This window comes from Myotis yumanensis, unplaced genomic scaffold (assembly GCF_028538775.1).
Source record: "Myotis yumanensis isolate MYYU_CA2020_CCGP unplaced genomic scaffold, mMyoYum1.0.hap1 SCAF_11, whole genome shotgun sequence".
In the NCBI taxonomy this organism is placed as follows: domain Eukaryota; kingdom Metazoa; phylum Chordata; class Mammalia; order Chiroptera; family Vespertilionidae; genus Myotis; species Myotis yumanensis.
In genome coordinates this window covers 1,594,228-1,606,832 of record NW_027223762.1, presented here as the reverse complement: position 1 = coordinate 1,606,832, position 12,605 = coordinate 1,594,228, and the positions used below count along the sequence as shown (strand labels likewise).

Here is a 12,605-nt window from a genome sequence, read left to right as displayed (position 1 = left end):
CAGCGGGGCTTGTGGAAATCAGTGTGTGACTTCATGATGGGAAATTCAGTCGCTGATGAGAAAAGATGAAGTTGGTTAAAAGGTATTTCATGCAGCAGCTAATCACCTAACCTGGAGAAATAAAAGGGGAAATGTGATTTAGCTACAATTAGAGTTATGAGGGTGTAGGCAGTAATCTAAGAATACTCAGCATGATGTTTATCCACGTTGCAGCGAGCGCGGGCTCCTTTCGCGCCTGCTGATACGGTTGTAATGTGTGCTGCTTTCACAGTACGGAACCACCCCTCTGGTGTGGGCGGCGCGAAAGGGTCACCTGGACTGTGTGAGGCACCTCCTGGCCATGGGCGCCGACGTGGACCAAGAAGGCGCTGTACGTACCGTCCCTGTTCTCACCGCTGGTGCACGTGCTTGTCGTTTTCAGAGGATATTCTCCTGTCGGCACCTGGGGGTCTCAGAGATACTTGGAGACAAGCGTTCTCTTTCTGTGATGCTGACAGTGTGTTACATTGCAGATGTCACGTGCATCAAGTTTTGCTCTTAAGGATCTATAGCTAATGCACATAAAGTGTGTGCTAGGTGATTTATTGTTATAAACTGGATGTGCAGTTTTTTTAAGAACCTCTAAAATAAGAGTTTTTGAAAATGGGGTTTCTAGATCACTGTAAAAAAGAAGAATATACTTTTAGTGAAATTTTCTGTAGTTATTAAGTCATTGTTTTCGGTTTCCCCCGTAGATTTTGTTATAAACAATTCTTCGTTTGAAGTCGAAAGGCCTTACTTTGGATCGTTGAGTTTAGAATGTGTTTGATTTGAATCACCCTACCCACTGTTTTATACTCCATTCCCTGTGTGAGGAGGTTGTTTACTGTGGACTCGGGGATGAATGGATTTTCAAAGATAGAAAACCCGCCTCCTGGCACTTGTGTGTTTTTGGTTATTTATGTTGACACTTTATTGTCAGAAACAACTGATAGGCCACCTTCTTGAAAACATCATTGTATTATTATGGCATAAATCATATTTTCTAGAATATATTAATTTCTTGGGCTGGTTTCTGTGCTTAGAATTCAATGACTGCACTTATCGTGGCTGTAAAAGGAGGCTACACACAGTCAGTAAAAGAAATCTTGAAGAGGAATCCAAATGTGAACTTGACAGACAAGGATGGCAACACAGCGCTGATGATTGCGTCCAAGGAGGGGCACACGGAGATCGTGCAGGATCTGCTGGATGCCGGCACCTACGTGAACATCCCCGACAGGGTGGGTGCCTGGGGGTCTTCTAGTGACGTCGATGGGAGACGACCTCAGTGTCCCACCACCTCCCTAGGTTCTTCCTGCACGCGGGCCTTCTCTCAGGGTGGTTAGTTCCTCAAAGTCCTCCCTGCAGGGAGAGGCCTCTGTGCCGCGGGATTTTCAGGAAAAGCGGTTGCATTATACGTACTGACCTGCTGCAGAGCGTGCTCGTCTGCCGCTCATTCCCCTGTGGTCTGTCTGTGCAGAGTGGGGACACCGTGCTGATCGGCGCCGTAAGAGGCGGCCACGTGGAAATCGTCCGCGCGCTGCTCCAGAAGTACGCGGACATCGACATTCGAGGGCAGGTACGTGTGGCTGCGGGTGGTGGGCTCGGAGTGTGATGGGCTGTCAGGTTGGCTGATCACCGTGCCATCTGCCAGCTGGAAGCCCCGATATACTTCACAATGCCTCTCACGTCCACGGCGTTGTTAGGGAATTCCTGTGTGGATGCAGGTTAGCTTTAGAGAGAAGTGAGTTAAAATAGCCCGGGGTTTGAGTGCACCCGTTACTGATGGAGAAATATACTCAGTCCTGCAGTGAGCAGCCGAGAGCACTGAGACTGGGCGCCGCTGAAGTGTGTTGTGCAAATGGCAGTGTCTTTACTTCCTTTATGTTTCCCTCTGTCTGTCGTCTTCGCCCCTTCCCGCCGCTGCATCGCTCCTCTCCTCCCCCCGTCCGCCTGCCTCTCCTGGGCACTGGTAGTGCCTCTGGGCTTTGCCAAAGCAGCCTTCACCCAAAGGTTATTAATTTAGGTAAAACATCCCTAAATTTGTGGGTTTATCCAATATTTCAGAGCTTTAGCTCATTTTGTTGTTGGACACTCTGGTTTCCGCTCAGTTTTTGCTTTATTCACTTGTATCCAAATCCATTTTTGAATCAAACTAGTAAATCTCTAGCTCCACTTCAAGGTCTACGTTGATGTATTTTTGGGTTTTGAGCTAGATGGGATTTTAAAGGATGTGATCAAGATTGGCCTGTGGTGGTGGGGGGCGGGGGGCGGGTTAAGAAAGCTAAACGTGGCGGAAGCAGTCGCCAGAGGCTGGTGTAGTGCACCCTCATGCATCCCTTTGAAGAGACTGGCCCTTGTCCACGGGGGGAGCTCAGGTCCTGAAGACTTGGAGCCCAGCGCGTGGTCCCGAAGCCTGGTCACAGCACAGAAATGCACGTGACCTGTCGACCACGTGAGCTTGTTCTTTCTACGCCAAGTAATAGAAGCTCCCCAGGCTCCCTTCATAACAAACCCCACAGGTCGGTCTAGGGTGCGGTGAGGGTTCCTGGTGTTCCCGCCACGCAGCTGTGGGTGAGCCCTCCCGTTGCTGTCGGCAGGAGGTTCCTGAGGACCCTTAGTATGTATAAGAGCATGTTAAAGCATGCGTCCCACATGCAGCCATCGCTGGTTTTTATTGACAGGACAATAAAACTGCTCTGTACTGGGCTGTTGAGAAAGGGAACGCGACCATGGTGAGAGACATCTTACAGTGCAACCCCGACACGGAAATATGCACAAAGGTAGGCCGACCCTCCGTCCCCTCGCCAGCCAGTGCCAGTCCTGCGTGCTGGACACTGGATGACACCGATGTTACTAGTAATGTCCATGTGACATTGAGGGCATTGTGTCCTTTCAGGAGCTGTGAACTCACAGGGAAACATAGTGTGTCATTTATTACGTTAGTTAAATGCGTTCAGAAAATGCAGTGTCCGCTGTTGACCAGCCGTGGACGGGTCGCCCCCAGAATTTGCTCCTGCCCGCGTCGTGTGGGACGCAGACCCCTTCCTTACGAAGACCCCGCGAGTGGGCGTTGGTGCCCAAAGCAGCCCTGCATCTGCTTGACTCAAACCCTGAGGACTGTCCCCTGGATGCGACTTCAGTACCTGCATCCAGCCTGTGTGCAGTAGTTTTCCGTGGGGAAGATGTATTGGGAATTTTTGAGTGAAATGGTGATAATTCTTCATGAATAACACAGTGGTGTGGAGTCACCCATGAAACAAGCCCATTTCATCTCCAAGGACGGGGACAAGCATCTTTCTAAGACAGTGATGCCAACCTCAGTGCACAGGGCAGGAAGGTTCCCTGATCATCTTTCTTTAAAAAAAAACAACACCATTTTTATTGATTTCAGGGAGGAAGGGAAAGTTGGGGCAGTGTGGAGGCGCTGCCTGAGGTCGTGGGGGAGATGGGGGTGGCGGCCGCAGTGTGGGCAGGGAGCTGCGGCCAGACACACCTGCTGGGGTCATGGGCCACGTCTCATGCTCGGCTGAGTGATAGCACATTGATTCTGATACAGAAGATGGGTTGTGAAAGGAAAAGCATGTTAGTTTTTACGGCTGTGTGTCCTGGAGAACATTGAACATAGACTGGTCCGGAGGCCGATGCCTGAATTCTTAGAGATGTGTTCATGTGACCTTAGCATGTCAGAGGGAAGCTGACAAGGTGACACACTTCCTTCTGTGCCCGCAGGACGGCGAGACGCCGCTGATAAAGGCGACCAAGATGCGGAACATCGAGGTGGTGGAGCTGCTGCTGGACAAAGGGGCGAAAGTGTCTGCCGTGGACAGGGTGAGCGGGGCAGGCGGTGGGGAGGGCCGGCAGCTGGCCTGTGCCCTGGGCTTCGGGGGCTGGTTGGGTGTGTGCAGGGAGGTCACCTGCTGGGACACCTGGGTGGGAGCCCCATGCCCTGCCAGCTTCCCGGTGCGGGGAGCTGTTGCAGGTGCCCAGCAGGGCAGACTCCAAAGGGACCAGAGGAGGACAGCTCGGAGAAGACGGCATGGTGTCCCCTGGGGGGGGCGGGGGGGCCCTGCACCTCGCCTGCTCCCTACTCCTCATGGTGGACGCGGCAGCAGCGGGGCGGTTGTGGGGAGGAGGCAGGAGCAGGTGTGCACAGGCTGAGGGAGACCCTGACATCTGGATACAAATGCTGGTGGGAGGGCGGTCCCTCACCTGGGCGGGAGTGGTCCCTGGGGGCGGGGGGCGCGGCAGGAGGAGCTGCTGCTTTCCCTAGTGACTCGGGGGCGGAGGACAAGGGCCTCTTTCAGAGGCCGCGGGAGAAGCCAGTCCGGAGGGAGGCGAGGAAGGGACCGAGGGAAGACATTGCCGAGGGCGTGAGAGAGAAGTGCCCGTGGCTTGGGTCTGGTGTCTGACACAGGAAGAGCTCAGATTGGCAGTCGTTTACAGCAGCGGGAGGGTATTCCCGTGTGCACCCCTGTGACGACACGCCGCCCCCTCCCCTGCGCCTTCCGCAGAAAGGAGACACCCCTCTGCACATCGCCATCCGCGGGAGGAGCCGGAAGCTGGCGGAGCTGCTCCTGAGGAACCCCAAGGACGGCCGGCTGCTGTACCGGCCCAACAAGGCGGGCGAGACGCCCTACAACATCGACTGCAGCCACCAGAAGAGCATCTTGACTCAGATATTCGGAGCCAGTGAGTACTGCGCCTGCTCCGCCCTGGGGAGCGAAGAGGCCGCAGCAGTTAGCGGCCGCCACTTCATGGAGACGATAAAGTGGACAAGGGTGAACCGGGGCAGGCGTTGGGGAGGGGCCGGCAGCTGGCCTGCACAGCTCTTCTGCACCGCAGGGCAGCTTTCTAATGACGCGCATTCAGGCCGATCAGTCAGCCTGTGAGGCCTGAACATCTCGCCTCCTTTTCTAAAAATCTCCCCGCCACCATTCCCCCAGGCGTACCTTGTGCTGCTAATCAAAACGCACAGTTTTCCGAGGGTGGCACGAGCACCCACACTTCCCTGCCTCGGCTGGTGTTGTGCCCACCCAGGTCTGCCCGCGCCATCCCCACGGCTGCCTCTGTTTGTTAAAATTCTCTCTCCAAGGCTCGGGCCAGCCGCCACCTTCTCAGTGACACTTTACCTAAACACATACCAGTTTCGCCTCATTTAAATACTCGAGCATTTGTGTTTATATTTTCTTGGTTGTTGTTGTTGTTAATCCTCACTCGAGGCTATTTTATTGATTTTTAGAGAGAGTGGAAGGGAGGGAGGGAGACAGACACACCCATTGGTTGCCCCGACCAGGGCCAGGGATCGAGCCCACAACCCGGGCATGTGCTCTGACCAGGAATCAAACCATGACCTCCTGGTTCATAGGTTGATGCTCAACCACTGAGCCATGCCCACCAGACTCCTCTAGTATTTTTATGGTTTTACTTTTTACATTTATTTATGTTTCAGAAATTTATTTTTGTTATACAAGGTATGAGGTATACGGAGCTATAATTCTATTTTTTAAAATGGATGTCTAACTTCTTACCACCACTCACCAAATCATTCTTTCCCTCTGATTTGAAGTGTTTATGTTAGTTCCTGGGTGAGTTCTGTGATGTTTTAGTTGTAGCTTTATGGACACCTGCTTTTGGTGTCTTTAAATTGTTTCTTAGCTACTTTCACATGTTTTTGCTTTTCAGTTTTTAAAATCTTCTCATGGATTTTGATTGGAATTGCCTTAAAGTGATAGATTGATTTGGGGAGAATTGATGTGTGTGAGTCATTGAGCCTTTCTGCCTGGAACCATCGAGTGTCTCTTTTCTCCGAGTCGGTGTGGTCTTCGGGAGTGCTGTGTCGCTTTCTGTGTGTAGCTGTCACACATCACATTGTTCCCGAATGCACCCCACTCCGCATTCAGCATCGCAGATCAGAACACGCCTCCATTGGAGGGCAGAAAGCATCACGCCGCAATGGCAGCATTTTTCTCTCTTGGTTGTACGTGGTCATGGTGCGCCCTACACTCAGTCGGGGTCTTGAGGTCTATAAAATGTGGTATTAACTTAGGACCAGAACCTGTTTTATACATTTAAGTTTTTTCTAGTTCAATAAACAATAGATACGAATGGATGTTTCCTTCTAGTGTCTCTCTCTCACATACGGCCCTGGTGCGTTTCTAATTACAGGACACTTGTCGCCCACGGAAACGGACGGCGACATGCTGGGCTACGACCTGTACAGCAGCGCCCTGGCGGACATCCTCAGCGAGCCGACCATGCAGCCGCCCATCTGCGTGGGGCTGTACGCGCAGTGGGGCAGCGGCAAGTCCTTCCTCCTCAAGAAGCTGGAGGGTCCGTACACAGCCAGGGTTTTGCTGGTGGTTTTCGTTTTTGCGAAGAAAAGAAAAACCGAGTTTTACTTGGGGATCCATGTGGAGTTTGGTAGAAAAAATGAGTTATTTAAGCTCATTTGGGCTCAGCACACCTTTGAGAATTGCGCTTCTCAGATGTGATTGGAAGGAGGGGTGAGGAGCAGTTTCAGAGAGGAGTGAATGGAGGCGTCACTAGTGAAGACACGTAGCGAAGTATGAGTGGTTTTCCATTCACCTACGGCAACACCTTGTTGCTTGTATAATACAAACCACAAAAAACAACCATCAACACCACCTTGACAGAGGAAGTGCCTGACAGGGACTGGTGCATCGCCACAGGAAGCGGGGGGTGCTGGCTGGAGCCTGGGAATGGGACTTTTATGTTGATCCAAAGAGAACATTGGTGAAGTGGCTAAGTAGCAACATTTTATCTAGGGCCTTAGTAAGTGCCCCATAATGTTTATATTCAACTAGAGGCCCGGTGCACGACATTCGTGCATGGCTGGGGTCCCTAGGCCTGGCCGGCGATCAGGGCCGATCAGGTTCCCCGCCTCCCCCCCTCCTCTGCCCGTGTCCACCGCCACCCACTGCCCGTTCCCCATCCCAGCCTGGGGCCCAGCCCCGATGGGGCGATTGGGGCCTGCTGGCCGGTGGTAGGGGCCGACCACCACCTCGGCGGGCGGGTGATGGCCTGATCAGGGGGAGGGACTGGGAAGTTGGCTGCCGGCCCTGAGGAGAGAGCAGGCCATCGGCCCCCCTGGGAAAGGGGCTGCATCTGCTGCCACCCACCCCCGGCTCCCCATCCCAGCCCAGGGGCCTGGCAGAGGGAGGGACCAGAAGGTTGGCCTGCAGGCTCCATTGGCAATTGGGGCCTGTGGGCTGGGGGCAGCTCTTGCACTGAGCATCTGCCCCCTGGTGGTCAGTGCGCATCATAGCAACCAGTTCTTCTGCCTCACTGGTCGCTTAGGTTTTTGTATATATAGATGTGAAGTTAGGAGTTGGTTCTTAAAGCAGAAGTAAAGCTTTCTGCTCACTCCCCAGATGAAATGAAGACCTTCGCGGGGCAGCAGACCGAGCCTCTCTTCCAGTTCTCCTGGCTGGTCGTGTTCCTGACGCTGCTGCTTTGCGGGGGTCTGGGCCTGCTGGTCGCCTTCACAGTTGACCTGACCCTCGGAGTAGCCGTGTCGCTGAGCTGCCTGGCGCTCCTGTACATATTCTTCAGTAAGTCTTCGCTGCTGCTGTTTGCAAAGACGTGGAGAATGTCAAGACTCTCGTACCTAAAACATCGTCTACACCTCTCTCTTAAGACGTTTAAGTGAATTTCATAAATCACTTAGAAAATGGGTCTTTTTGCTGCTTTGTAAAGTGGACTACCCCAGTGGTTCTCAACCTTCTGGTCCTTTAAATACAGTTCCTCATGTTGTGACCAAACCATAAAATTATTTTCGTTGCTGCTTCATAACTGTCATGTTCCTACTGTTATGAATCGTCATGTAAATGTCTGATATGCAGGATGGTCTTAGGTGACCCCTGTGAAAGGGTTGTTCGACCGCCAAAGGGGTCGCGACCCACAGGTTGAGAACCGCTGGCCTAGAGGCCCATGCCCACAGCCTGGCAGGAGCAGCTTTGAAAACGAGGGTCTGCTTGTCAGTAGTGAAGCAGAACCCTAGTTTACTGCACTCACCCACGTGTATGTTTGTTAGCGCTTTGTATTTAAATCTCGTTTTGAAAATAAGTCTTCATAGTATCACTGGCATGTTCTTGAGTGTTTTGATCATGGTTGTAACTTTTATATAAAAGCAAAGAAAAAATATAAAAGCCATGTCCTTGGGGTGTCTGCAGTTGTAAGAAAGGAAACAGTGGCAACCCCACGTTATTTGCTCTGGGCTCTGATCATGCTTCTGTGGAAGGCATCGTCTTGCTTACGTCGTGTTTCAGCTGTTAACGTTCCCTGCTCATGCCTCCTGTGTGTGGCGGAGGCTCAGGCATGGAGGAGCCGGGGCGGGGTGGGGTGGGGGGGTGGGGTGGTAGAAAGTGGCAGGACCAGGAAGAGCTGCGTGGGCCTGCCCTCGGACTTGCTGTCTGGCTGCTGGGAGGAGGGGCTGCCTGGCCCTGGGGGTGTGGTCATTATTTTAACTCTGTGTTTCAGCCGTCATTTACTTCGGTGGCCGGAGGGAAGGAGAGAGCTGGAACTGGGCCTGGGTGCTGAGCACCAGGCTGGCCAGGCACATCGGGTACTTGGAGCTGCTCCTCAAGCTGATGTTTGTGAACCCGCCCGAGCTGCCCGAGCAGACCACGAAGGCTTTGCCCGTGAGGTGAGTCGGTCCCTGCGACAGTGACTTAACACGACGAGGCACAGTCCAGTTTGTCATGCGCATTCTCAGTGCCGCTTCAGAAGCTTTTACGGAAAGAAAACCAACAGCCGGCCTGGCCAAGGGCACTGGAAGCACTCCGTGCCCCACTCCCCCTGCACATCAGAGGTCAGAGAACCTGCCCATGAAGAATCCGTTTAACTTGGATTTGCAGGTTTTATTTATGTGCCTGCCCCCTCCCCTGTGACACCTGCCATCCGTGCGACACTTGTGGACAGAGCGTGGCCCTGGGCTGGGTCCTGGCACCTCCTGTGCCGGCTGTGACTGGGCAGCTCCCTGTGCTCTGCTGCTCGTCCGCACCTGTGGGCACGTGCTACCTGCCTGCCTGACGTCATCAGTAATGTCACGTGGGAAACGCCTGGGGAGACATGCAGGGGGGTGAGAACAGGTGTGAGGGAACAGGTGCGAGGGGGCACAGGCATGGGGCGGGGCTGCGGGGGGAGCAGTGGAAATAGCTGAAGCAGGAGGAAGTCAATGGAAATGAGCACGAGAATTCCACATGCGCTGAAGGGAAGAAGTCACAGTGACTAAGGTAAAACATGGGCAATTGTAGATGAAAACAGGCCAAACCACACAAACTGTCCCAGCTGTAACATGAGAAGAAGGAAGACATAAGCCTGCAGGTAAGAGAGTCAGTGTTAAGGAAAGGATTTAAACTTAAAAGTTGAAAAGAAAACTTAGAGAGTAGAATAAAGTAATTGGGGGAAATATTTTTACAGGAAAGGACACATTTTAAACTAACAAGATGGTATCACTTTAAAAAGAGCGATCACTTCACACAGCCTCAGTGGAGAGCAGAGTGCAGTGCGGGGCAGTGGGGCCCCAGGCGGCGTGAAAGCCGGGCTTGTCTGCTGACGGAGGAGAGCTCATTCAGTGAGGGAGGGAGGGGAACATGCGGACATACTGTTCACCCAGGGAATTCAAATGTAAGCAATTCCGTTACTTCAAAGAGCAACTCGAATAGAATATTTTATGACTTATTTTTAAGTCTCTGGTCGAGGTTTAAGCTATAAATGAAACAGTCTAGAGCAGTGGTTCTCAACCTTCTGGCCCTTTAAATACAGTTCCTCATGTTGTGACCCAACCATAAAATTATTTTCGTTGCTACTTCATAACTGTCATGTTGCTACTGTTATGAATCGTCATGTAAATATCTGATATGCAGGACGGTCTTAGGCGACCCCTGTGAAAGGGTCGTTTGACCGCCAAAGGAGTCGCGACCCACAGGTTGAGAACCGCTGGTCTAGAGCCTGAGTTTATTTATTTATTTTTTTAATATATATTTTTATTGATTTCAGAGAGAAAGGGAGAGGGGAGATAGAAACATCAATGATGAGAGAGAATCATGGATTGGCTGCCTCCTGCACGCCCCCCACTGGGAATCGAGCCCGCAACCCGGGCCTGTGCCCTGGCCGGGAATCGAACCTGGGACCCTTTAGTCCACAGGCCAATGCTCTATCCACTGAGCCAAACCAGCTAGGGCTAGAGCCTGAGTTTTTAAATGGCATTAAATTCTCAGTGACTAGGACGTGTCCTCTGGTTCTGATCGCCCCGTTGGTGCTTAGGAACCTTCCCGAAGTGCCGCTCTGCACCCTCATGGGGTGCCGCCTTCTCGTCGCCTCGTGAGACCTGCCACAGGCGGGCGGCCCGCTGGGCCCTCACGGCCCTCCTCTCCGCCTTCAGTCGGAGCTGCTGCTGCCCCTTGGCTGCGCGTGGCTTGTTAATGGTCTTTCCACAGAGACGTGCGTAGGAGTTCGAAGCAGAAGATGCCTGACTTCGAGCTCTTTTCCCTCCTTCACTTTAAAAGCAATCTTCTGAAAGAGACACAGACAGGCAGGGGCCTGACACGGGCGATGCGCAGGGGCTGCTGAGAGAGCTGAGGCCGTTTCCTCCCGGCAGGTTCCTGTTCACGGATTACAACCGCCTGTCCAGCGTGGGCGGGGAGACGTCCATGGCCGAGATGATCGCCACCCTCTCGGACGCCTGCGAGCGCGAGTTTGGCTTCTTGGCCACCAGGCTCTTCCGAGTGTTCAAGACGGAAGACTCGCAGGGTAGGGCCTGCTCCCTGCTGGTGCTGTGTGTGTATGTGAGTGTGTGTATGTGTGTGTGAGAGTGTGTGTGCTGTGTATGTGTGTGTGTGTATGTGAGTGTGTGCTGTGTGTATATGTGTGTATGTATGTGTGTATGTGTGTGTGCTGGTGCTGTGTGTGTATGTGAGTGTGTGTGTATGTGAGTGTGTGTATGTGTGTGTGAGAGTGTGTGTGCTGTGTATGTGTGTGTGTATGTGAGTGTGTGCTGTGTGTATATGTGTGTATGTATGTGTGTATGTGTGTGTGCTGGTGCTGTGTGTGTATGTGAGTGTGTGTGTGAGTGTGTGTATGTGTGTGTGAGTATGTGTGTATGTGTGTGTGTATGTGAGAGAGTGTGTGAGTGTGTGTATGTGTGTGTGCTGTGTGTGTGTATGTGAGTGTGTGTGTATGTGAGTGTGTGTGTGCTGTGTGTGTGTGAGTGTATGTGTGTGTATGTGAGTGTGTGTATGTGTGTGTGAGTGTGTGCTGTGTGTGTGCTGTGTGTGTGTGTGTGCATGTGTGTGAGTGTGTGTATGTAAGTGTGTATGTGTGTGTGCTGTGAGTGTGCGTGTGTGCTGTGTGTGTGTGCATGTGAGTGTGTGTGTGTGTGTGTGTGCTGGTGCTGTGTGTGTATGTGTGTGTGCTGTGAGTGTGCGTGTGTGCTGTGTGTGTGTGCATGTGTGTGTGTGTGTGTGTGCTGGTGCTGTGTGTGTATCTGTGTGTGTGTATGTGAGTGTGTATGTGAGTGTGTGTGTGTGTGTGTGTGTGTGGCCAGCACGCGATGTGACGAGGGGACATCGGGTCGGCCTCGGCCTCCCGTGCTGAGGGGATGCTCTGCATCTTGGCATGAGCGTCAGTGCGTCCGTCGTCCTGCAGGGAAGAGGAAGTGGAAGAAGACGTGCTGCCTCCCGTCCTTCGTCATCTTCCTGTTCGTGCTGGGCTGCGTGGTTGCGGGCGTCACGCTCCTGGCCATCTTCCGGGTGGACCCGAAGCACCTGACCGTGAACGCCGTCCTCATCGCCATCGCGGCGGTCGTGGGGCTGGCCGTGGTGCTCAACTGCCGCACCTGGTGGCAGGTGCTCGACTCGCTCCTCAACTCCCAGCGGAAGCGCCTGCACAGCGCGGCCTCCAGGCTGCACAAGCTGAAGAGCGAAGGCTTCATGAAGGTGCGCGCTGCTCGCTCGCTCGGGGCAGGAGGACAGCGCTAGTGGGGCGCCCGGGGCCCTGCCCGCGGGGCTGTGGGGCGCGTACTCTCTCAGGGTGCAGCGCCGCGGTGGCTTCAGTTTCAGCCCAGGTCTCCCTGTGGAGATGCACATGAGGGGAAAGTGAGAACAAGAGCATCTTTTCATAGAAGAGACTTTTCTAAGAGACGCAAAGGCGCTAGCGAAAGGGGTCCTTCACGGTGTGATTCCTGCCTAGTGGCCTGGGTCCTCGGGGCCTGGACCCGGCAGAGCAGAGGGACCGAGGACAACGTCCTTGAATTAAAGGTCACGTCCCGTCGGGAGCCGCAGGGGTTGGGTCACTTAGATTTCCATTCAGGTCTCAGACTTGTGACCTTGAGAATGATCTTGGAGAGAAGTCGCTCAGCCCAATTGAGTAACTTTTTCAAAGGCCGTGACGGGGTGTCCCTCCTTGTGGGGGGAACTGCTGTCGGTGTGAAGCCGCTGTCCCCCATGGAGCCCTCCCTTGGGGTTGGGCGGGACCGTGGCGGCAGGAAGGCCAGGAGTGTCCTCGTCGGTGGCTTCTGTGAGGCTCAGAAAGCGCTGCCCTCAGTGTGTCTGTCTCTCTCT

General features: G+C 53.4%; 1 protein-coding gene across 4 annotated transcripts in view; it reads left to right on the top strand.

The window, feature by feature from the left end:
• Positions 1-12,605, top strand: part of KIDINS220 (kinase D interacting substrate 220) — a 55,762-nt gene that overhangs the window by 12,357 nt on the left and 30,800 nt on the right. For all 4 annotated transcript variants that reach the window (XM_070428646.1, XM_070428645.1, XM_070428648.1 and 1 more), the window contains exons 7-17: positions 272-370; positions 1,065-1,262; positions 1,502-1,600; positions 2,706-2,804; positions 3,754-3,852; positions 4,536-4,713; positions 6,190-6,354; positions 7,416-7,595; positions 8,524-8,689; positions 10,646-10,797; positions 11,692-11,981. In XM_070428646.1, the coding sequence (XP_070284747.1) occupies positions 272-370; positions 1,065-1,262; positions 1,502-1,600; positions 2,706-2,804; positions 3,754-3,852; positions 4,536-4,713; positions 6,190-6,354; positions 7,416-7,595; positions 8,524-8,689; positions 10,646-10,797; positions 11,692-11,981 (1,725 nt within the window). The remainder of the gene's footprint in view (positions 1-271; positions 371-1,064; positions 1,263-1,501; positions 1,601-2,705; positions 2,805-3,753; positions 3,853-4,535; positions 4,714-6,189; positions 6,355-7,415; positions 7,596-8,523; positions 8,690-10,645; positions 10,798-11,691; positions 11,982-12,605) is intronic.